Source organism: Dipteris shenzhenensis, chromosome 28 (genome assembly GCF_047967505.1).
Source record: "Dipteris shenzhenensis isolate YYH24624 ecotype China chromosome 28, Dip_SZ_1.0, whole genome shotgun sequence".
NCBI classification, from domain to species: Eukaryota; Viridiplantae; Streptophyta; class Polypodiopsida; order Gleicheniales; family Dipteridaceae; genus Dipteris; species Dipteris shenzhenensis.
The window spans coordinates 10,065,821-10,089,591 of record NC_141623.1 but is presented as its reverse complement, the minus strand read 5'-3'; the positions used below and the strand labels follow the sequence as shown (position 1 = coordinate 10,089,591).

The 23,771-nt window shown below is 44.8% G+C and overlaps 1 protein-coding gene across 3 annotated transcripts in view; it reads right to left on the bottom strand.

The window, feature by feature from the left end:
* Positions 1–23,771, bottom strand: part of LOC147883150 (LRR receptor kinase SERK2-like) — a 141,394-nt gene that overhangs the window by 65,875 nt on the left and 51,748 nt on the right. For all 3 annotated transcript variants that reach the window (XM_087399733.1, XM_087399736.1, XM_087399734.1), the window contains one exon: positions 4,516–4,659. In XM_087399733.1, the coding sequence (XP_087255859.1) occupies positions 4,516–4,659 (144 nt within the window). The remainder of the gene's footprint in view (positions 1–4,515; positions 4,660–23,771) is intronic.

Sequence of the window (23,771 nt, the reverse complement as noted above, 5' to 3'; positions counted from 1 at the left end):
CGTTGCAGCTGCCGCCAGTTTCCGTTGTGGACTTTTCTTTACAGCCACCGTTGCAGCCGTTGTCTGCACATACTCCTTTGATTCTCCTATACCCTCTGCTGGAACATCGCCTTTCCAATTTGCTGCCCCTGCTGTCCTCTGCTCCAAGCGCAAATCTGCAGTGGACCTTAAAGCTTCTAAAGCCTCCAAAGCTTCTTCGTTTGCTTTCCCCTCGTCTGTTGTGCCGTGTGATGACCTGGAGTCCCTCTGCACTACTTCCTCTCAAAACTCGTCTTCCGCCTCGGTGCTTCAGCGTCATTTGCCTCGCGACCGCGTTGTTTCTTCTCTGCGGGATGCTCATCAACTTGGACTTTGTATCTATTTCATGGGCGTAGTTCTAACAGAAAATCGTCTGCGAGATTGGGTTTCTGACGCCATTGGTGATGGTCAAGCTATTACTCGATTTATTTTTCTTGGAAAAGGTCTTTACTATGCCTAGTGTGCTTCGGTTGATATATTTCAATCTCTTCTTGTCAAAGGAGCCTTTTCTACTCCAAGTTTATTCGCTTATGTTCTGCCATGGAATGCTCGGTTTGACCCTGCTACGGAGTTTCTCTCCTTCTGTCCAGTCTGGATCACCTTGAAATCGCTTCCCATTCCTCTCTTTCCTCATGTACATGCTATTGCAGCTTTGTTGGGCAGAGTTTTGTATGTTCCCCCAAAGAGTTTTTTTTCTTCCTCCAGAGATGTTCGGCTATGTGTTCTTTGGGATATGCATCAATCAGTTCCTGCTTTTCTAGATCTTGATTTGGGGTTTTCCTCTCCTTATCGGGTCCCTCTCCGGTTCGCCTCTTTTCCAAATGCATGTTACCGATGTCGACAGTTGGGTCATTTTGCTCGTCATTGTGCTTTGGATCTCCGACATCCTCTACCTACTTCGACTGCACTTTTGGCTACTCCTGCTCCAGGATCAGTTTTGGCTACTCCTACTCCAAGATCAGTTCCTCTTTCTCCTAAGCCATCAGTCAAGCAACAGTGGCGCCAGGTTGACAAGTCTTTACCTCTTTCTTCTCCTTTGGTTCCTTTGTCAAATCCTTTTCAAGCCTTGTCTGTGCTGGATACACCTACACCTGAAACTCATCCCTCATCTGATGTTAATGCTTCTCCTTTTCAAGAGTCATAGTCCTTGGTTGGCATTAACGCTCAGCAGTTTTCTCCGAACCCTGCGACACAGTCTATTGAGCTACATGTGGATCTTTTTCCTTTGGATACAGTACCTGATAATGTAATGGCATTCAATGTTGATACAGATCCTCAGATTGGGGTTGATACTTTGGCTCCTTCACCAGCTGGATTGCCTACAAATATTGCCCCGACTCTTGTACCTGCTTCTAGCTTTTCCCTGGCCACTTTCATCCCTGGTTGCAACAGGTTTTTGATCCTATGATTCAAAAGTTTCGGCTACCTGCTTATCTCAAGAAGAATCACAAGGGTAAAAAACATCTTCACTTTATTGATGGTGATGTAGTTCCTTTGCAACAGTTTTTGCACGTGAACAATCTCACTGTGGAGGATATCCTTTTGGATACTCCCCCTGCTGGCTTGTGATCATTTTCCTTTCTCTACTTTTTGCTTGGCCTTCTGGTTTTTCCTAGGGGCCTACTTGTAATCTTTTAACTTTTGTACTTCATGGTGGGTTTTCACCTCTTTTGAGGTTTCCCACAGAGAAATATAAGATTTCACTTTTAAAAAAAGTGTATGTGTACTGAGATCTTCTCATGATGTATTTTTTCACATCCCATTTTTGGGATAGTGCTTCTATAATATAAAGCTACAAAAATTTCACCCAAAAAAAAAAACTGTGTGTGTGTGTGTACGTTGTGGGGCCTATAAAGTACCGCTTCGGCAATAGGTTTTCTTTTGGCGAGTTCTTTTGGGAGTGTTTCCATCTGGACAGCTATTAGCTCATCGACACATTGCTCCTGCACTTTGCCATAGATGTTCTACTTCTTCGGAGACTGTGCCTCACTTGTTTTGGCATTGTCCGTGCTCTCGTGAGTTTTTTGATTTGCTTCGACAACACCTGCGAGCGAGATTCTCCTCTGTTCTGTTTCGGAAGTTCTTCTGGCTATTTGGGTTTCATCCATCCAGACCAGAGTTTCATCTTTTCTTCGTCTGGGTTCGCTACTAGGCACTATGGACTTTATGGACATATAGGAATTGTAAAGTCTTTGGTGATCCTACTTTCTCTCTGTTTGGCTTTTTTAGGCGTTCTCTGCAGCAATCTTTCTTTGATTGCTTGCAGACCCGCTGCATAGATCATGAGGTCTTTTTGGCATATACTGAAATTTTCAGTTGATGTAATTGTAGCACCTTTTTTTGAGGTTGCTACTCATATAATATAATCAATCAAAGATTTCACCAAAAAAAAAAGTGTGTACGTTGTGGGCTTTATTGGAGTTTTTGTCAAGCCCCTCCCTTCCTCGCCTTCTACCCCCTGCTCCCTTCCTCACCTCCTACCCCGCCCCCTCCCTGCTCCCTACCGCCGCCTTCTACCCCGCTCCCTACCTCCCCTCTTCCCCGCCCTCTACATCGCCTTCTACCCCTCTCCCTTCCCTCCGCCTCTACCCCGCCCCTACTCCGCCCTCTCCCCGCTCCCTTCCCTACGCCTCCCCCCCCCCCCTCTTCCCCACTCCCTATCCCCCCCGCCTCTCCTTGCTCTCCTCTTCCCCCTTCTCTTCTACCCCGCTCCCTAACCCCCGCCTCAGCCCTCTCCTCTCCAAATCTCTCTACTCTCCTTCCTGTCCCCCACTTCCTATCTCCCCCCTCTTTCCTTCTCTCGCAGCAATTTTTTAAGCGGACAGAGACTCAAAAGTGTTCGAATCGGCCTCCTCACCTCGATTGGCGATGGATATTCCGTTAGCCAATCCTACTCCACCTCCACCGGCCCCGAAAACTATTACTTTTTCTAAAGACGAGTTGCAGCAGCTCAAGACAGCCCGAAAGACACAAATATGTGAGCTCTTTGCATCACATTAGAGGGCCATCAGGGAGCCGGGTTATATAGAGCCTCCACGTGTACTTGGAGCTCTGGGTTTGAGCAATACTTGATTGCTCTTTTTTCGTACTATATTTTGTACTAGCTTTTTACATTCTTAGCACTTAGCACTCAGCAAGGGCCTTGGTGAGCCCTTCGCTTCAGCCCACAGTGGCTTGTATGGGTTACATATATCTTGTATCTTGTCTCATAGACCCGCGAGGTCTCCTGAAGACGTTAATACACCTTTCTTTCTTTCTTTCTTTCTCTTTCTCTCTCCCTCTTCTCCTACCCTTTTCTCTCCTATCTCTCTCTCCTCCTTCCTCTCCCCTACCCTCTTCCCCTTTTCTGCCATCTTTGGCCCTTCACAAAATCTGTCCCTCTTCCCTTCATTGCAGAGGTAATAGCTGTTGGATTATAGTAGTCACATCCCCCATTGTGGATTATAGTAGTATACAAGGATAAAACAGGGGAAGTTGACATGCAGCATGGAATAGGAAAGAGAAGGCTTGAATGAATCTGCCATGTGGGCAGCAAACTGGCTGCCACAGGGGCAGAAGAGAACAGAACTTATTTGATTAATTTGTAAGTAGCCACATGGCCCACCCTGATCAGCAGTTAAAACTTAACGCTGACAGTAAGCCCACTTGTAGGGCTGGCATAAGGGCCAGTATTAGCCCAGCCCGGGCCAACGGGCTCAGAAAGGATCAGCACATATGAGCAGAAAACAAAGGGGACTGGACCATTTATAGGCTTGGTCCTAGGTCATCCAGTAGGAATATGTCAGCCAGTTAGGGTTAGGGCTAGGACAAAGGGCGCGCTGGGGGGGCATTAGTCAGTTCAGTCTGCAGCACTTGAAGCTTTCTAGTCGCTCACTGGTGCGCAGATCAGCATCGAGGTGGAAGAGCCATTGGTGGAGCACTGGAGGAGGAGAAGATTGGCTCATCCTTGCAGCTCCTGAAGGTAAGTGGAGAGATAAGAGTGTACAGCAGAAGGTACAGCATATGGAGCCAGTTTTGGTGCAGCGACAGTATGCTGTAGATGTGAATACATGCGTTGGCAAGTTTTCTACTTGGTACATATTTTTTTTGGCTGTGGATCTGAATGTTTCCTCTTTTGATCTGATTTGTTTTCTTTATACATGCATGCACATGGAGTGAGTTGTTGTTTCAAGCAGAGTTCTGTGATCTTGGAGAAGTCCTCCACTGCGGGAAGTTGGCAGTAGCAAGCAAGCTCTTGTTTGACGTGGTATCCAGACCTTGCTTGGTAGTGGACGCATGCTCCTCTGTGACAATAGCAGCACGAACATACACAATAGACTGCATGCTCCTCTGTGACAATAGCAGCACTAACATACACAATAGAATGCATGCTCCTCTGTGACAATAGCAGCACTAACATACACAAGAGAGAGGTGTAAAAATATATAGAATGGATGCTGTAGTTTGGTTGGCACAACACATCTAATATATAAAAACACTAAAGTTGAGATCACTTACAAATACTTCAAATTAGAAAGGATGCCCAAAGCATTTGGAATACTTCCGGTAAAGCTATTGTTGCCTGCATTCAGGGTTTCCAACATCGACAAATTTCCCAGCTCATATGGCAGAGAGCCATATATTGAATTTTCTTCAATTGTCCTGCAAGGTGTTTCATTTCAAGTAAGCATGAAACAGTCATTTTCTCCAAACAATTCATAATATATGAACAAAGATCAAAAGAAAGAGGGTGCTAGCTTTACACAGAAAAGAAGAATTTTATTTCAAAATTTAGCATCGTACAACTTCGACAAAACGAATCGCAATGCCCATTTCAATTATCCTCTTGTCAGAAGTAGGATTTTTTTAGTACAGCTCTAACTACGTACCACCCTTCTGAAGCAAATGCTCACTTTACTAAGTGAAATTAGAAGAAGTCTTGCCACAATTTACTTTTGTGAAGAAGATTCAGAGAATACCAATTCCAAACCAACAAGCCAACAGACATATTGCATAAAACACTTGCCAAGATCAGCTTAAGGTATGATAGATTTAAAGTCCCCTCGACTTCTGGCATAGACCAATCTCATTTGCACTAAAGGGAGCAATGAGAAAGCTCAAAAAGAAAATCATGAAGTTACTAGGCATTGATTGACAAAAACTTCAGGCTAGCATAAGCCAAAAAAAGAAAAAGATTTTAAATACCAAGCTTGGTCAAAAGAAAGAGAGATATAACATCAGTCCTAATTTTGTAGAGTAGCATTGACTGGAGCCTCTTTAGACAACATCCTCAGTTCATGGAAGGTCACTCGACACACACAAAAATATGACAGTGTTACAGTTTGAAAAGGCTTGTGATGAGTAGAAGTCATAGCAACCAGCGACTCAAGCCACGGTCCTTCAGAGACTCTGGCTGAAGTGACTGCAAAGCGCATAAAGAAGGCACAACAAACCCTTCAGTAGGGTGAGGGTTTGGTTGTGGACAAAAGGGGCATATGCAAGGGCAGTCCCCGAAGTTGAAGAGTACAGCAAAGATGGCTACTTTGACGGAGGTCAAGGGTAATACTATCTCTTCCGTTCACCACAGTTTCAGGTCAAAGTCCTTGCAAGCACATAATTTCTTGAACGCTTAACTTGTGCAAAAGTTGGGGGTTCCAACAAAGCCGATTGATCATGCCCACGAGGTAGACATGCCAGCGGGAAAGAAAAAATGGGATCCACCGTGTGATGCAGATTTCTCTCAATATCCAGAATTACTTTGAGGATCTAGATTTCATGCTTATGAATTTAGATAGGGTGGATGTAATTCCAAGGAAAGAATGGTTGTACAAAGCTAAATGTCCAGGTTGACTAACAGAGTCACAAGTTAACCTCGGCTTTTCCCTTTCTTTTCCACCCCTCCTTCTACTCTCAGACTAATGGGCATGGTGCCGGTGCAGACACTTATTGTGACACCGCTTCGTGGTCACAATGAAGAGACGCTCGATCGTTGACTGTGCATGCTGAGACTAAGCAATTTTTCGAGCATTGATTGGGCTCAAATCGTGGTACACCCTAAGACAATGCAGCTAGGTAGGCAGCTGGAGCAAGGCGATCAGGTGAAAAAGTTGGATGGACCGAGGACTTTAATAGTGGAATTGATTTATGAGCGACTCTTTTTGCCTATGGACGGAGAAACCTAGGACTTATTAACACCTGATGCATCTGTTTTGGAGGCAAAATTTGGGCCAGCGGCGGTAAGAGGAGAGTATCAGCTAAGCAACCATGCCGACATGCATCTTAGGGAGGGCTACGGGTCGGTAAGCGAGTCTGTCTTTCTACAGGCCAAGGCGTATACTATTTCCATTGCACCCATGGCATATTGTTGCTAGTAGAGACACATCCAGCAGGGTGGGTAGTGGTGTTTAAGGAATGGCTCAAAGCGGAGGCAGCAAGGGTGGTGAGAGTAGTAGCAAGGGGCAAAGCCATTATGACAAAGTTGGGCCAGGTGCTTAACTTGCTTTTCCTGATCACTAGCGACACCGAAGTGCCCTTGTACCTTGGTGCTAGCATCAAGTCTCTAGTGTTGGATGGCCTGAGAATCTCTCGCACCGAGCAGCAGAGGAAGAGGAAGCACAATCTAGAGGGTGGCAGTTCTCGCAAGCTCACACACAGGCGACGCCAACCTCAGCAGCTCCAGTGCCCCCCTTGCCTCCATTGACCTCCTCCCTGAAGCAGTGTTGGTGGAACCCTTCTGGCCACCAATATCTTCTTTGACGACTTCCGACATGGAATCACGACACAGCATCCGTCATCAGCTATGCTGCATTGACGGCATCGACAACCGATGCAGGTACCTAGCCCAGTTTGACAGCAACAACGAGCGTGGTTTGCAGCATCAATTTACCTTATTGAGCAAGAATATGCACATGGACATTTAGAATATTGAGACCCATGCATCTTTCGTGAACAGAGATGTTGCACCGAAAGCAATCTCAAACTTTTCTTGCCATGTTTAGAGTGCTAGAAGGTTTCCATAACCATAGACATGAAAGATGTAAGATCTCCCTTGCCGAACATAATCAAAGGCAAGTAAAACTGTATGTATGCCATCAAAATGGATTGAACAACTGACATGCAAAGGCCAAGTAGCTAACTTTCAGTATTCAAGCTTTTTCTTTAGCTTGGCATTTACCCAATCAGACTGTTGGCCATGAGTAAATGTCCAACCTAAAGGATAACCAAGGTGGCGAACCAGCTGAGTAGGTTGGACAATTTCCCCAGGCCATAAGATGGAATGCCAATCTTTAGAATGCAAAGGCAGCAACTTGGATTTCTGAAAATATACATGAAGACCAGCAGCCGGACCATATAATGATATGCATGCATCAAGGAAGATAGATCCAGACCATATAATGATATGCATGCATCAAGGAAGATAGATGGAATGCCAGTCTTTGGAATGCAAAGGCAGCAACTTGGATTTATGAAAATGTACATGAAGACATTCAAACAGACCATATAATGATATGCATGCTCAATATTTTGATGAGTAAAAAATGAATCATCAGCATAAGCTTGAGCAATCATAGTGCTGCTTCCAGGAATCTCTCACTGTAGGACAAATATACATCATGATCAAAGACATGAGATTGCAAGCAATCAAAAAGTGATTGCTGCAAAGAGTGTCTGAAGAAAGAGAAAGTGGAAAAAACAGGATCACCAAAGACCCTATGATTACGATCCTTCGAGAGAGTCCAGAGTGCCCAGTACCGAACTCAAACAAAAAAGAAATCAAACTCCTGTCTGGGTGGATGTATACCAAAAAGCCACAAGAACTTGCCAAAAGCAATCTGAGGAAACCGAGCTCTCAAAATCTGCCCAAGGAAGTCCAAGAAAGCACAAGAGGAAGGAAAATGCCAAAAGAAATAAGGCACAGTCTCTCTCGGAGCCAGAGATCTGCGACAAATAGAGGAAGCAATATGTCGTCGTGCCAAGAGCTGTCCATGAGGAAGAACACCCAATAAAGCTCTCCACAAGAAAACCTGCTAACGGAGAGGAATCTTAGAATGCCAAATTTGTCTCAAACGTTTCCGCCACCATTTCATAGGACGATTAAGATGCCAAAGCTGATTTGCCTTTTGTGAGATAAATGGCGTAGGAAGTAGAACTTTATCAAGAGAAGAGATAGTAATATGTGCAAACTGCAGAGGATGGTATGATAAGCCCACAGAAGAAAGTGTCCAGTCTTGAAGACGATCCTGTAGATGCAATGGAGGAACCGGCTGAAAAGGCTGGAGCATCGAAGTAATCTTATGCCAAAGTGGATGATAATGCATTCCAAGGCCAAATTTGGCAGCAGCCAAAGGAAAAGTAAGGGGAATTCCAGCATCATCAGCAACATCCTGAACCAAATGAATCCCCTTGAGACTCAGAAAATACGAACGTCGAGGCTCCTGCAAAGCCAAAGGAAGGGCAAACACTCTAGACCAATGTATACTTTCAACTCTGAAAGAGTTGCCCTGCAAGGAATCACTGCCATGCCAATCCAAGTGAGAAAGGATCCATTAACAAATGGGAAACCAAAGGACAGCCGGGGATTTTGCCTGTCACAGAACCAAAAGAAACTCCCACTGGGAAAGCTGCCAATGACCCAAAGCTGGAGATAGGCACACTTAGTGCCATAGGCCATGACATAGGTGATGATGTAATGCAAAGGCCCCCACATAGGGTGGTGCCTATGATTGTGGAGTTCCTATGATTTAGGAGTTACCTCCTTTGATGTAAGAGAGGTGCCATTGATTTAAGACACCCTCTCTCCATTTCTATAAAAGAGGGACTTCCCTCTCACAATGAATAGAACACCCATTGCTACATCTTTTGTGTTCTCACTCCTCTTGCCACAATGCATCTATTCTCCCCCACGTTCCAACAAAAACATGCACCTGCAAACAGGCCCCACTTGAGCTTGTAAAAAGCACTGCCCATATCCACCTGATTCACCGTAAAACAGAATAGGAGTCAAGAGTGGGATGATCAGTATCCCACAAAATGCAAAATCGGTTGGAGTTCCCATTTGGCCACGAAGGGCAAACTACCTTACCCAATGATGCTGCAATTTTGGGTAAGAGAGAAGCCAAGCACTGAGGGAAGTCAACCACTTCCACCCATACCGGAAAGCGATGATGAATTAAAGCCCGATAATCCTTGGTGGGCGACCAGGGCAAAACATGCACCATCTGTTGCCCATAAAACAAAGGGGATTGTTCAAGAAGCATCTGTTTGTGCAGTTCATCTGTCATAATAACCTCAAAAAACCCCCCGAGCAGCATAATGGACTTTCCAAACAAAACAACCACCCAAAGTCCTGGTGAGCCAATTTTTCACATCTGTTGCAACAGGCATGCGTCTCGGGAAAAAAATAATAATAGCATGCTGGATCAACAATGTCATCCACCTCCACCATGAGCCCAACAGTGGGAGTAGAGTCCTTCCAATCCCGGCACTTGTCTTCAAAGCCCTCATGCATAACATCAAAAACCAATTGAGCCTCAAGAGAGGCATGCATCGAGTCATCCTGACCCAAGTGCTATTTCTGCTTCTTGTGCATGTAGGTCTTGACAGTTTCCATGGGAAAATGAAGAGAGTAAAAAGGAGATGTTGTATGGGAAAGACAAAAGGAGACACAGAGAGAGGCTGGGAACAAAACAACCACCCAAAGTCCTGGTGAGCCAATTTTTCACATCTGTTGCAACAGGCATGCGTCCCAGGAAAAAAATAATAATAGCATGCTTGGCATATTCACGCACGGGATCAACAATGTCATCCACCTCCACCATGAGCCCAACAGTGGGAGTAGAGTCCTTCCAATCCCGGCACGTGTCTTCAAAGCCCTCATGCATAACATCAAAAACCAGTTGAGCCTCAAGAGAGGCATGCATCGAGTCATCCTGACCCAAGTGCTATTTCTGCTTCTTGTGCATGTAGGTCTTGACAGTTTCCATGGGAAAATCAAGAGAGTAAAAAGGAGATGATGTATGGGAAAGACAAAAGGAGACACAGAGAGAGAGGCTGGGAACAGCAGCAAGCAAACGAAACGTACGGAAAGAAGAGAGGGAGCAATTGAGGCTGTATGGACTGACAGGGCGTGTACGGATTTCTAACAGTACGGATTGTACGGAAAATCTGACACGGCATGGAAAATTGTACGAGAAACTGACACTGTACATATTTTTGTACGGAAAACTGACACTGTACGAATTTTCGTACGGATTTTCTGACACAGTACGGATTTTCGTACGGATTTTTAAAAAAATGGGAGAGATAGTACGGACGAGCAAAAGCAGCGTGAGAGCACGAGGGCTAGCGCGGGAACAAAGAAAGGGTGCAAGAAGCCCTAAACAAAGGGCGCGCAGAGTGCTAGTTGCAAGCAGGTCTCCTCCATCGCTCCTCTCACCTCTCACACCACTATTGTTTATTACACACATACGTGAAATCTTATATTTATGTGTGGGAAACCCCAAAAGAGATAAAAACCCACCAATAAGTACAAGGTAAAAATTTACAAGTAAAGCCTCAGAGCAAAAGTCATGAGGCAACCAAGTAAAAAGTTACATATCAAGCTGCAGGAGAAGGATCAAACACAACATCCTCCAGCTTCATATTATTGCTTTAAACATAAATTTCATATAAACAAATAAAAAATCAACTAATTACAAAGTAATAATAATAATTGTTTTCTTATGCTTGCATTGGTGTTTAGTTTGTTGTCTTATATGTATCGTGGTTTCTTGTGTTAGCACATTTGTTGTTGTTTCTTGTTGCTTCTTTTACAATTTAAAAATTTTCAGGGTTGGGTTGGGTTGGGTTGTGATGGAGATTAAAGCTAATTTAACTCCCTCTCTCTCTCTCTCTCTCTCTCTCTCTCTCTCTCTCTCTTGCTCGCTCGCTCGCTCTCTCTCTTTGCTTTTCTTCTTCTAATTTTCTGCCCATTTCCTCCTCAGTAAGAATTGGGTTTACCCAAGAGATTCCGGAATCTTTCGAAATCCAGATGGCAGCTTATGCTTGGGTACTGATGAGAACATAAGTGTAGCTTTGCTTACTATGTTATGCTCTAGCCGGGATAGCATGACCTCAAATAGATCAGTCGGCATTTTCTCTTAGATGACCAACTTTTGTAATAGTTAATGTGCGTAATTGAAATGGTCAAGAGAAGTAACTGCCAAGGTCCTAGGTGAGGGCGGAATGGCATGGACTAGATAGTTCTGAGTGCTAAAGCCTAGGTGCACCTAAATGTGCAATAATGCCAAGAGGCAAGTGGATTTTAATGTGCCCCAAGAGAGGGGTAAAAAGGTGCACCAAGTGGAGAGGCTAAAATGCTGACATTTGGCAAGGAGAACTATCTAGGGAAACGAGGGTCTCATGGATAAGTATTAATGAAAAATAACGTATGATTTGACGATTAACTATCCAAGAGAAAAGGCTGGGTGGAAAGATAGCAAGCCATCGCCCGTGATATTTTTAACGACGAGGAGAGATTTATCCTGTGAGAAAAGATGATGATAGAGGAAGTAATTTGACATTTTGGTATCAGAGCAAGGCTAGAGGATGGAAGGGGGATTCATGGAGAGATGAAGCGATGGAGCGTAAGGTTCCCGGAAGGTGACGGGAGGCTACGAGAAGATCGACGGAAAGTTGACGTTCTGAATGAGAGAATGGCCACCGTGGCCTACGAAGGCTGTTAGCGTAAGAAGGAAACCAGTCGCAGGTGAAGGGTAAACGAAGCTGTCGAATTCGAGCGGTCGTCGATGCCTTTTGGAAGAGGGTCGTTGACGTGGATTTCGTCGGTGAAGGCGTAGGTGCATAATTTGACGTTTGTTTGGAAATCGACGTAAGGCAGCGCAGAGATTTAGGAGGTGGACGAGACTAGCGCAAAGTGGCCATTGACGAAACTAGGCTATGCAGCTGAAAAAAAAAAAGGACTGATTTTTGGAGCACGATGGTAGTTCACGTAACGTGAAGGCGTCACGTCGATCAACAGCGACATATTTGGTTCCATCTTGCTTGCTGTTCTACAGAAGCATCGGTTGCGAGGCATTCTAAGACCTTTGCAGAGTCTAATTGGAAGGGAAATTGTACGTCTGGGAAAGAGTAGCTGGCATCGTCGCAAAGATCAGGGAGCTCTCTCTTTCCGTGCAGTTTTTTTTTTTTGTTTCCATATGGTCCTGTGATTTCTGCACTGTAGAAGAGAAAAAAAAAACCAGGAAAACGGAACAGAAGTGAAGGGTGTATATATTGGTTATTTGGAATATTTATTTTTATTTTTATTTTATTTTTAAAGAAGGAAAAAAAAAAAACCCCATCTTCCACTGTGAACCTATGGAAGCAGAAGGGCAGAATTCAAGAGTGAATCCTAGTGAGTCTAGAGTACAGTCTACTCAACAGATGTCACATAGGCAGCACCTACTTTAATTGGTAGGATTTCGATATTAGAGGATGCTTTACAGCAGATTATGAACCAGCAGCTTCAAGTGAATGCTGGTCAAAATGAGATCAGGGAAATGGTGCAAGCCTTGTCGGCTAGACTGTCTAGAACTGACAAGGGCAAAGCTCCAGCAGAGCCAGAGCCCAGTGTACATTCCCTAGAGCGCGCAAGGGTCAAAGTGCCTAATATCGCTAATTATAGACCAGAGAAGTACGCTGGTCGGATGACCGAGCGCAGCTCTGATGTGATCGAGGTTTGGTTACACAAGTGGGAAGAAGCCTTCGCCATTTGTGAGATTAGATCCGATCTAAAGAAAATCCCCGAGGCCACACACCTGTTTATTGAGGCAGCGGACAGATGGTGGATAAAGCAACAGAGGGATCAAGTTGCTCCAACCACCTGGGAAGGGTTTAAAGCTGAATTCAAGGAACACTTCCTCCCACCTGATGAAGAATCCCGAGCTTGGGATGCTTATAGAAATCTTCGTCAGAGGAGTCTGTCAGTGGCAGAGTACACTGACAAATTCAGGGAATGTGTCATGAAAATAACAGACCCTCTCCCTATGTCGGTTCAGTTAAAGGACTATATCTATGGACTGAACGACAAGATCAAAATGGAAGTTCGGGCTAAGTATGTGACTACATTAGATGAATCTATTGCAGTAGCCCTGAACTATGAGGATGCCAGAGGCAGATCTGGTGGATTTGTGCAGGCAGGGACTCAGTATGAGTACCCAAAAAAAGGGGGATTTCCGAGGAAATGGGTTTCAAAGACAAGTGTCTCGCAGCCAAGCGGCCAAACCAAGCAGGTGAAGCCGGTTGAGGGACCAGTAAAAACAAGTACCACCGTTGAGGTGAAAAGGAAAATAACTCCAATGGCAGCCCGGGCTTGGTCAAAGTCCTCGTTGACCCCTGAACAAAAAGAGAAAGCTAGAAAAGAAGGATTGTGCTTCGGCTGCCTTCGGAGACATCAGTGGAAGGATTGTCCACTGAATAAAGACCGTCGCACGGCTAATATGATAATATCTGAATGCGACGTAGAAATGCAGGAGAGTCCCAATCCGGAACATATGCAGATGCAACTGGCGGGACCTTCTCAGAGGTTAGTACCTTGTTTGTTATGTGTATCTGTTGCTAAGTTAGTGACGAGTGCACCTGATAACATCCTATCTAAGCCCGCAGCAACGGGGTATACAGCCTTCAATGATACGGAGTTAATTAAAATGAAAGGGCGAGTGGCCAGTCATGATGTCATTGTGTTGTTTGACTCAGCGTCAACTCACAATGTGATTAACTCCAAGCTCGTGAAGAGGCTGAAATTAAAGACAAGTCCATCTGACTATGCGTATACAGTCAGGATGGCAGATGGAAGTTCAACTGAAGCATGGGACCAAAGGGTTACCCAGTTGGAGCTTCGGATTCAGGACTATGCTGAGAAGCTTGATTTTGAAATGACCAAGCTTGCTCATGCGGATATAGCCCTGGGTATGGCGTGGCATTCTAGGAAGAATCCAGCCATTGATTGGAAAAAGCACGTATATCAATTCAAGATGAATTATGTGCTTTATGTCTTGCGAGGTGAAAAAGATATACCTCAGGGATCGTTGGTTTCCATGATGGAAATCAGAAAGGCACAAGTAGAGTTTTTATTCCTTTGCACAGCATCGGTAGAGCCGGTGGATGATTCTTCGGCTAGCACTGATGTCACGCAAAGTGGTGAGATGGCCAAGCTGGCTAATCTTATAACAGAGGAGTTCTCTAAATGTTTTAGGGATGAACTACCTTATGGGTTACCTCTAGAGCGGAAAGTTCAACATAAGATTGAACTGATCCCGGGGGCAGAACCTGTAAATAGACCTCCCTATAGAATGAGTTTTGCTGAAGAGGCGGAGGTGCGTAGACAACTGGAAGAATACATCAAGTTGGGACAGATTCAACCAAGTTTCTCACCTTTTGCTTCGCTAGTGATATTAAAGAGGAAAAAGGATGATACGTTTCGCCTCTGTATAGATTACAGAGCATTGAATAATATCACTGTTAAGCACAGGTATCCCATGGCTCGGATTGATGATTTGCTAGATGCATTACATGGAGCCGTGATTTTCAGTAAGATAGATCTTAAGTGTGGCTACCATCAGATCCGGATTAGAGCCGAGGATGTGCATAAAACCGCTTTTAGAAGCAGGTTTGGTCATTATGAGTTTTTGGTAATGCCCTTCGGACTTACCAATGCTCCAACGACCTTCGTCATGCTTATGAACGATTTACTACGTCCGTATATCGAAAAGTTCGTAGTACATTTTATTGACGATATCTTGATATTCAGTAAAAGTGTTACTGAGCATCGTGAACACTTAAGAATAGTGTTCAGTACGTTGAGAAAAGCCAGTCTTTACGTGAATAAAAAGAAAACTATACTGTGTATGGTTAGGCTTGAGTACTTAGGGTTCATAATTACTCCACAGGGGGTAGAAATGGATCCAAAGAAAGTGGCTGCGATACTAACTTGGCCAATCCCTCAGAGTCTGACCGCGTTGCAATCATTCTTGGGATTTGTCCAGTTTTATAGAAGGCATATCAAAGGATATTCCAAAATAGTATCGCCATTGACTGATCTGACCTCAGATAAAGTACCTTTTATTTGGGGACAGAATCAACAAGAAAGTTTTAACACCATAAAACAAGCTGTGGTCTCAGGACCGGTGTTAAAAATAGTTGATCCCCAGAAACCGTTGTTCCTAGAAACCGATGCAAGTGGCATTGCGGTAGGAGCAGTTCTCCTTCAAGAGGGAAGGCCAGTAGCCTTTGAAAGCAAGAAGCTTTCTCCCTCTCAAAGGAATTGGCCAACTCATGAATTGGAGTTGTATGCTGTGATCCATGCTTTGAAAACATGGAGGCATTATTTGTATGGTTCAGAGTTTTATGTGGATGTAGATCATGATACTCTGAAACATTTTTGTAAACAGCCTGACTTGAGGGGCCGCCAAGCTAGGTGCGCAGAGCTCATGCAGGAGTTTAATTTGACAATTCGGTACCGAAGAGGAAAAGACAATAAGGTGGCTGATGCGTTGTCTCGCATTATGCACAACCTGAGTTTCACGGTATTAGAGAGTGCTCTAATGACCGAGATCAGAGAGACTCAAAAGGTGGACGAGTTTGTCTAGAGCTTATGGCCTAAAGCTCATGTATTCAAACCCGGGGAAAGTGCAAAGGATGACCTGGCATCCAGAAAAGGCCAAACTTATGCAAGATATACCATAACGGATGGTATGCTAGTTAGAAATGGCAAGGTTGTAGTACCTGGTCAGAATGATCTCAGGCAAAGAGTCATTCGACAATGCCATGATAGCCCGTGTGCGGGACATCCAGGTGTCGAGAAGACATATGATCTCGTGAAGCGAGATTTCTTTTGGCCAAAGATGAAAAAACATATTCATGAATATGTGACACGGTGTTTCTCGTGTCAGGTAAGTAAGGCCGAGCGGGTGAAGCCACCCGGACTTTTACAGCCCTTGGAAATACCACTAAGTAAGTGGGAGAGCATTTCCATGGACTTTATTGTAGGGCTACCTGCAACACAAGGAGGATATAATTCTATCCTTGTGGTGGTTGATCGTCTAACCAAGATGGCTCACTTCATTCCGACTAGAGAGTCTGTTAGTGCCCCGCAAGTGGCGGATTTGTTCATTAGACATACATTTCGTCTGCATGGATTGCCTAGATCCATAGTGTCAGACAGAGATGTCAGATTTACCGGTCATTTTTGGACAGCGGTATTTGAGACACTAAGAACTGAGTTGGGAATGAGTAGTGGGGATCATCCTGAGACGGATGGTCAGACGGAGAGAGTCAACCAAACTTTAGAAGATATGCTGAGGGCATATGTGTCATTGAGGCAACATACATGGGACAAGTGGTTGCCATTGTTGGAGTTTGCCTACAATGATAGAAAACATTCATCCACCGGGTTCAGTCCGTTTGAGCTGAACTATGGTTATAGACCAGCCAATCCGACTATAGTTGGAGTACCTCAGAAAGTGCCTAGTGCCGCGAACTTTGTAGTTCAGATGTGGGAGATGCTAGCACTTGCGAGAGCTAATATCCGCCAGGCTATGGATAGAGCCAAGATGTATGCGGATGAAAATCGGTCTATAAGAGTATTTGAAGAAGGAGAAAAAGTTTTTCTCAGAATTCCTTCGCACTCGAAGTCGTTGACTTCAGGAGAGTGTGTTAAGTTATCACCTCGATACTGTGGGCCGTGGTTAATTCTAAAGAGAATAGGCAGTGTAGCCTATAAATTAGAATTGCCACAGGGGTGTAAGGTGCACCCGGTTTTTCATGTTTCGTGCTTAAAGAAATTTTTGCATACAGGTGACTCACTAATCGAAGGTGTGGTTTTGTTTCAGGAGATAGAGGATATTGCAAGGCGCCAGCCAACAAGAATCCTGAACCGAGGAACAATGCAGATACGAAATCGGAAGATACCCACGGTGTTGGTTGCATGGCATGGTCAGCCTCTATCGGAAGCTACCTGGGAATCCGTATACCAGTTACGGAGAGCGTTCCCAGATTTCATCATCGAGGACGCTGATGCTTGAAGAGGGAAGGAATGTTATGCTCTAGCCGGGATAGCATGACCTCGGATAGATCGGTGGGCATTTTCTCTTCGATGACCAACTTTTGTAATAGTTAATGTGCGTAATTGAAATGGTCAAGAGAAGTAACTGCCAAGGTCCTGGGTGAGGGCGGAATGGCATGGACTAGATAGTTCTGAGTGCTAAAGCCTAGGTTGTTACGCTCTAGCCGAGGTAGCATGACCTCGGAAGAATCAGTCGACATTTCCCTTATAGGATCTATCTTTGTAATATATGTGTTTGCGCTTTATGTAAATGATCGGGAGGGATTTAATGTCAAGGTCCTAGGTGAGGGCTGATAGCACCAGACTAGATAGATCTGAGACCAAGGGCCTAGTGCTAAGATTGTGCCTAGGGGCAAGGAATTAAATGCATCCCAAGAGAGGGGTGAAATGTTGCATTAGGAAGGCCCTATATGGATGACATGTGGCATCTAGATCTATCTAGGGATTTGGGGTTTGCTAAGGCTAGTGAGAGAAGAGAAGAAACTGATTCACGTGAATTTGGAATGCAGATCTCTGTCTCGCTTGAAGTCTTGGCAGAATAGGCTGGGAGGAGAATCAGGGTGCTACTCCCGTGATCTGGCAGAACAGGCTAGTATAGAGAATAGGAGTCTAATAGTTGGTATTAGAGCGCGGTTGAGTGAGCAAGGGACGGGAGACGTTGTTTGTGAAGGGCCTGCGAGGGGACTTGGATCCCTGTAACGACGTGACGTGACCTTAGAAATAAGGTGACAGTTGGTATCATCACGCACGTTGACGAACTTGAAGGCTGGCTGGCCGACGAGCAGTAACGGGCTAATGGCGCATGCAAGAGCTCACAAGCTGGATGTTTGACAATTGCCCAAGGATCAGCCTTGGCCCGTCGCGTGGGCAGGGATCCATCTGAAGGTCGCGTGAGCTCGTGGAGGACCTGGTATGCACGTTGTCCGGGGGCTTGGCCAGAACTGTCGATGCACAGGTTGGTGGCTTGGAGGCATATTTCATCACGGACTCTGCCGCTCGTCAATTGTGTCTTGGTTGGAGAGGGGCTGCGCCTTGGCGCCTGGCTTTCTTAACATGTGAGCTCGGTTGGAGAGGGTAGAGGGTTCCAAGTGACTCTTCCTACTGGTTAGTCACAAGGCCCTTGCTGGGCCACGTGTGGTGTTTCGGGAGTGCCATACATGAATGTTGGGCTCCACCCGCTGGTGGAGGACTGACTGATAGAGCTGGCGTGAGGCGAACAGTGTTCGGTGGTCGTTGGTAGAAGTCAGAGTACGGATGACTGGTGAGAGCTGAGAGCAGGCCGTACGTGCAGGCTGCAAGCTGCGGGATTCGAATTCCAGGGAGCACTTTATCTTTTTCCCTTTTGGTTTTCGTTATTCCTGTTTTGTCGGAAGCAGTTAGACTTTTGTGGTTTTAGCAGAGGTTGCAGTTTATGATGCTATAGCAAGAACAAATTATGCTTGAGCAGATGCCTGTGTGCTTCAGTTAGAATTAGACTGCAGGAATTTCCCTAGTATAGGGAAAAGCGCCATCTGTGATATTTGCCTGTATTAAATGCTTGATCAGTGTGAATGTGGGATTGCAGGAATTCCCTAGTATAGGGAATTGTATTCAGAGTGTCAGTACACTGAATTGTGTCAGCTTGTAATTACAGTGTTCTAGGGGTGTTTATTTTATTTTTTTTTTAAGAGAAAAAAAAAAAAAAACCATCTTCCACTGTGAACTTATGGAAGCAGAAGGGCAGAATTCAAGGGTGAATCCTAGTGAGTCTAGAGTACAATCCACACAACAGATGTCACATCACGCAGCACCTACATTGATTGGTAGGATTTCAATATTAGAGGATGCTTTACAGCAGATTATGAACCAGCAGCTTCAGGTGAATGCTGGTCAAAATGAGATTAGGGAGATGGTGCAAGCCTTGTCGGCTAGACCGTCTAGGATTGATAAGGGCAAAGCTCCAGCAGAGCCAGAGCCCAGTGTACATTCCTTAGAGCGCGCAAGGGTCAAAGTGCCTAATATCGCTAATTATAGACCGGAGAAGTACGCTGGTCGGATGACCGAGCGCAGCTCTGATGTGATCGAGGTTTGGTTGCACAAGTGGGAAGAAGCCTTCGCCATTTGTGAGATTAGATCCAATCTAAAGAAAATCCGCGAGGCCACACACCTGTTTATTGAGGCAGCGGACAGATGGTGGATAAAGCAACAGAAGGATCAAGTTGCTCCAACCACCTGGGAAGGGTTCAAAGCTGAATTTAAGAAACACTTTCTCCCACCTAATGAAGAATCCCGAGCTTGGGATGCTTATAGAAATCTTCGTCAGAGGAGTTTGTCAGTGGCAGAGTACACTGACAAATTCAGGGAATGTGTTATGAAAATAACAGACCCTCTCCCTATGTCGGTTCAGTTAAAAGACTATATCTATGGACTGAACGACAAGATCAAAATGGAACTTCGGGCTAAATATGTGACTACACTAGATGAATCTATAGCAGTAGCCCTGAACTATGAGGATGCCAAAGGCAGATCTGGTGGATTTGTGCAGGCAGGGACTCAGTATGAGCACCCGAGGAAAGGGGGATTTCAGAGGAAATGGGTTTCAAAGACAAGTGTCTCGCAGCCAAGTGGCCAAACCAAGCAGGTGAAGCCGGTTGAGGGACCAGTAAAAACAAGTACCACCGTTGGGGTGAAAAGGAAAATAACTCCAATGGCAGCCCGGGCTTGGTCAAAGTCCTCGTTGACCCCTGAACAAAAAGAGAAAGCTAGAAAAGAAGGATTGTGCTTCGGCTGCCTTCAGCGACATCAGTGGAAGGATTGTCCACTGAATAAAGATCGTCGCACGGCTAATATGATAATATCTGAATGCGACGTAGAAATGCAGGAGAGTCCCAGTGCGGAACATATGCAGATGCAACTAGTGGGACCTTCTCAGAGGTTAGTACCTTGTTTGTTATGTGTATCTGTTGCTAAGTTAGTGACGAGTGCACCTGATAACATCCTATCTAAGCCCGCAGCAACAAGGTATACGGCCTTTAATGATACGGAGTTAATTAAAATGAAAGGGCAAGTGGCCAGTCATGATGTCATTGTGTTGTTTGACTCAGCGTCAACTCACAATGTGATTAACTCCAAGCTCGTGAAGAGGCTGAAATTAAAGACAAGTCCATCTGACTATGCGTATACAGTCAGGATGGCAGATGGAAGTTCAACTGAAGTATGGGACCAAAGGGTTACCCAGTTGGAGCTTCGGATCCAGGACTATGCTGAGAAGCTTGATTTTGAAATGACCAAGCTTGCTCATGCAGATATAGCCCTGGGAATGGCGTGGCATTCTACGAAGAATCCAGCCATTGATTGGAAAAAGCACGTATATCAATTCAAGATGAATGATGTGCTTTATGTTTTGCGAGGTGAAAAAGATATACCTCAGGGACCGTTGGTTTCCGTGATGGAAATCAGAAAGGCTCAAGTAGAGTTTTTATACCTTTGCACAGCATCGGTAGAGTCGGTGGATGATTCTTCGACTAGCACTGATGTTACGCAAAGTGGTGAGATGGCCAAGCTGGCTAATCTTATAACAGAGGAGTTCTCTGAATGTTTTAGGGATGAACTATCTTATGGGTTACCTCCAGAGCGGAAAGTTCAGCATAAGATTGAACTGATCCCGGGGGCAGAACCTGTAAATAGACCTCCCTATAGGATGAGTTTTGCTGAAGAAGCGGAGGTGCGTAGGCAACTGGAAGAATACCTCAAGTTGGGGCAGATTCAACCAAGTTTCTCACCTTTTGCTTCGCCAGTGATATTAAAGAGGAAAAAGGATGATACGTTTCGCCTCTGTATAGATTACAGAGCATTGAATAATATCACTGTTAAGCACAGGTATCCGATGGCTCGGATTGATGATTTGCTAGATGCATTACATGGAGCCGTGATTTTCAGCAAGATAGATCTTAAGTGCGGCTATCATCAGATCCGGATTAGAGCCGAGGATGTGCATAAAACCGCTTTTAGAAGCAGGTTTGGTCATTATGAGTTTTTGGTAATGCCCTTCGGACTTACCAATGCTCCAGCGACCTTCGTCATGCTTATGAACGATTTACTACGTCCGTATATCGGAAAGTTCGTAGTACATTTTATTGACGATATCTTGATATTCAGTAAAAGTGTTACTGAGCATTGTGAACACTTAAGAATAGTGTTCAGTACTTTGAGGAAAGCCAGTCTTTACGTGAATAAAAAGAAAACTATACTGTGTATGGTTAGGCTTGAGTACTTAGGGTTCATAATTACTCCACAGGGGGTAGAAATGGATCCGAAGAAAGTGGCTGCGATACTAACTTGGCCAATCCCTCAGAGTCTGACTGCGTGTTGCGATCATTCTTGGGATTTGTCCAGTTTTATAGAAGGCATATCAAAGGATATTCCGAAATAGTATCGCCATTGACTGATCTGACCTCAGATAAAGTACCTTTTATTTGGGGACAGAATCAACAGGAAAGTTTTAACACCATAAGACAAGGTGTGGTCTCAGGACCGGTGTTAAAAATAGTTGATTCCCAGAAACCGTTGTTCCTAGAAACCGATGCAAGTGGCATTGCGGTAGGAGCAGTCCTCCTTCAAGAGGGAAGGCCAGTAGCCTTCGAAAGCAAGAAGCTTTCTCCCTCTCAAAGGAATTGGCCAACTCATGAATTGGAGTTGTATGCTGTTATCCATGCTTTGAAAACATGGAGACATTATTTGTATGGTTCAGAGTTTTATGTGGATGTAGATCATGATACTCTGAAGCATTTTTGTAAACAGCCTGACTTGAGGGGCCGCCAAGCTAGGTGGGCAGAGCTCATGCAGGAGTTTAATCTAACGATTCGGTACCGAAGAGGAAAAGATAATAAGGTTGCTGATGCGTTGTCTCGCATTATGCACAACTTGAGTTTCACGGTATTAGAGAGTGCTCTAATGACCGAGATCAGAGAAACTCAGAAGGTGGACGAGTTTGTCCAGAGCTTATGGCCTAAGGCTCATGTGTTAAAACCCGGGGAAAGTGCAAAGGATGACCTGGCGTCCAGAAAAGGCCAAACTTATGCAAGATATACCATAAGGGATGGTATGCTAGTTAGAAATGGCAAGGTTGTAGTACCTAGTCAAAATGATCTCAGGCAGAGAGTCATTCGACAATGCCATGATAGCCCGTGTGCGGGACATCCAGGAGTCGAGAAGACATATGATCTCGTGAAGCGAGATTTCTTTTGGCCAAAGATGAAAAAGCATATTCATGAATATGTGACACGGTGTTTCTCGTGTCAGGTAAGTAAGGCCGAGGGGATGAAGCCACCCGGACTTTTACAGCCCTTGGAAATACCACTAAGTAAGTGGGAGAGCATTTCCATGGATTTTATTGTAGGACTACCTGCAACACAAGGAGGGTATAATTCTATCCTTGTGGTGGTTGATCGTCTAACCAAGATGGCTCACTTCATTCCGACTAGAGAGTCTGTTAGTGCCCCGCAAGTGGCGGATTTGTTCATTAGACATATATTTCGTCTGCATGGATTGCCTAGATCCATAGTGTCAGACCGAGATGTCAGATTTACCGGTCATTTTTGGACAGCGGTATTTGAGACACTAAGGACTGAGTTGGGAATGAGTAGTGGGGATCATCCTGAGACGGATGGTCAGACGGAGAGAGTCAACCAGACTTTAGAGGATATGCTGAGGGCATATGTGTCATTGAGGCAACATACATGGGACAAGTGGTTGCCATTGTTGGAGTTTGCCTACAATGATAGGAAACATTCATCTACTGGGTTCAGTCCGTTTGAGCTGAACTATGGTTATAGACCAGCCAATCCAACTATAGTTGGAGTACCTCAGAAAGTGCCTAGTGCCGCGAACTTTGTAGTTCAGATGCGGGAGATGCTAGCACTTGCGAGAGCTAATATCCGTCAGGCTATGGATAGAGCCAAGGTGTATGCGGATGAAAATCGGTCTATAAGAGTATTTGAAGAAGGAGAAAAAGTTTTTCTCAGAATTCCTTCGCACTCGAAGTCGGTGACTTCAGGAGAGTGTGCTAAGTTATCACCTCGATACTGTGGGCCGTGGTTAATTCTAAAGAGAATAGGCAGTGTAGCCTATAAATTAGAATTGCCACAGGGGTGTAAGGTGCACCCGGTTTTTCATGTTTCACGTTTAAAGAAATTTTTACATACTGGTGACTCACTAATCGAAGGTGTGGTTTTGTTTCAGGAGTTAGAGGATATTGCAAGGCGCAAACCAACAAGAATCCTGGACCGAGGAACAATGCAAATACGAAATCGGAAGATACCCACGGTGTTGGTTGCATGGCATGGTCAGCCTCTATCCGAAGCTACCTGGGAATCCGTATATCAGTTGCGGAGAGTGTTCCCAGACTTCTGTGAAAACAGAGGATCAAACCATCAATGACCCAAGGTATGCAAATGTAAGAGGCTGGTTCTCGATGATGACAAACAATGTGTGTCTTCACAAGCCCTCAATGTGAGGCACTTATGGATCTAGAAAGACCGAAAAAGTACCTCCAAATGGCAAAGCTAATTGGCACCTTCAATGAGTCTTATGGTGACCTCACTTCTTGTTTTCTGCTGAGAAAACAGGCTGCCAAGGTCAATAACAGAAGTCCGCTAGGTAAAAAATGCATTTGTGTGGATGGAGATCTTTCTGT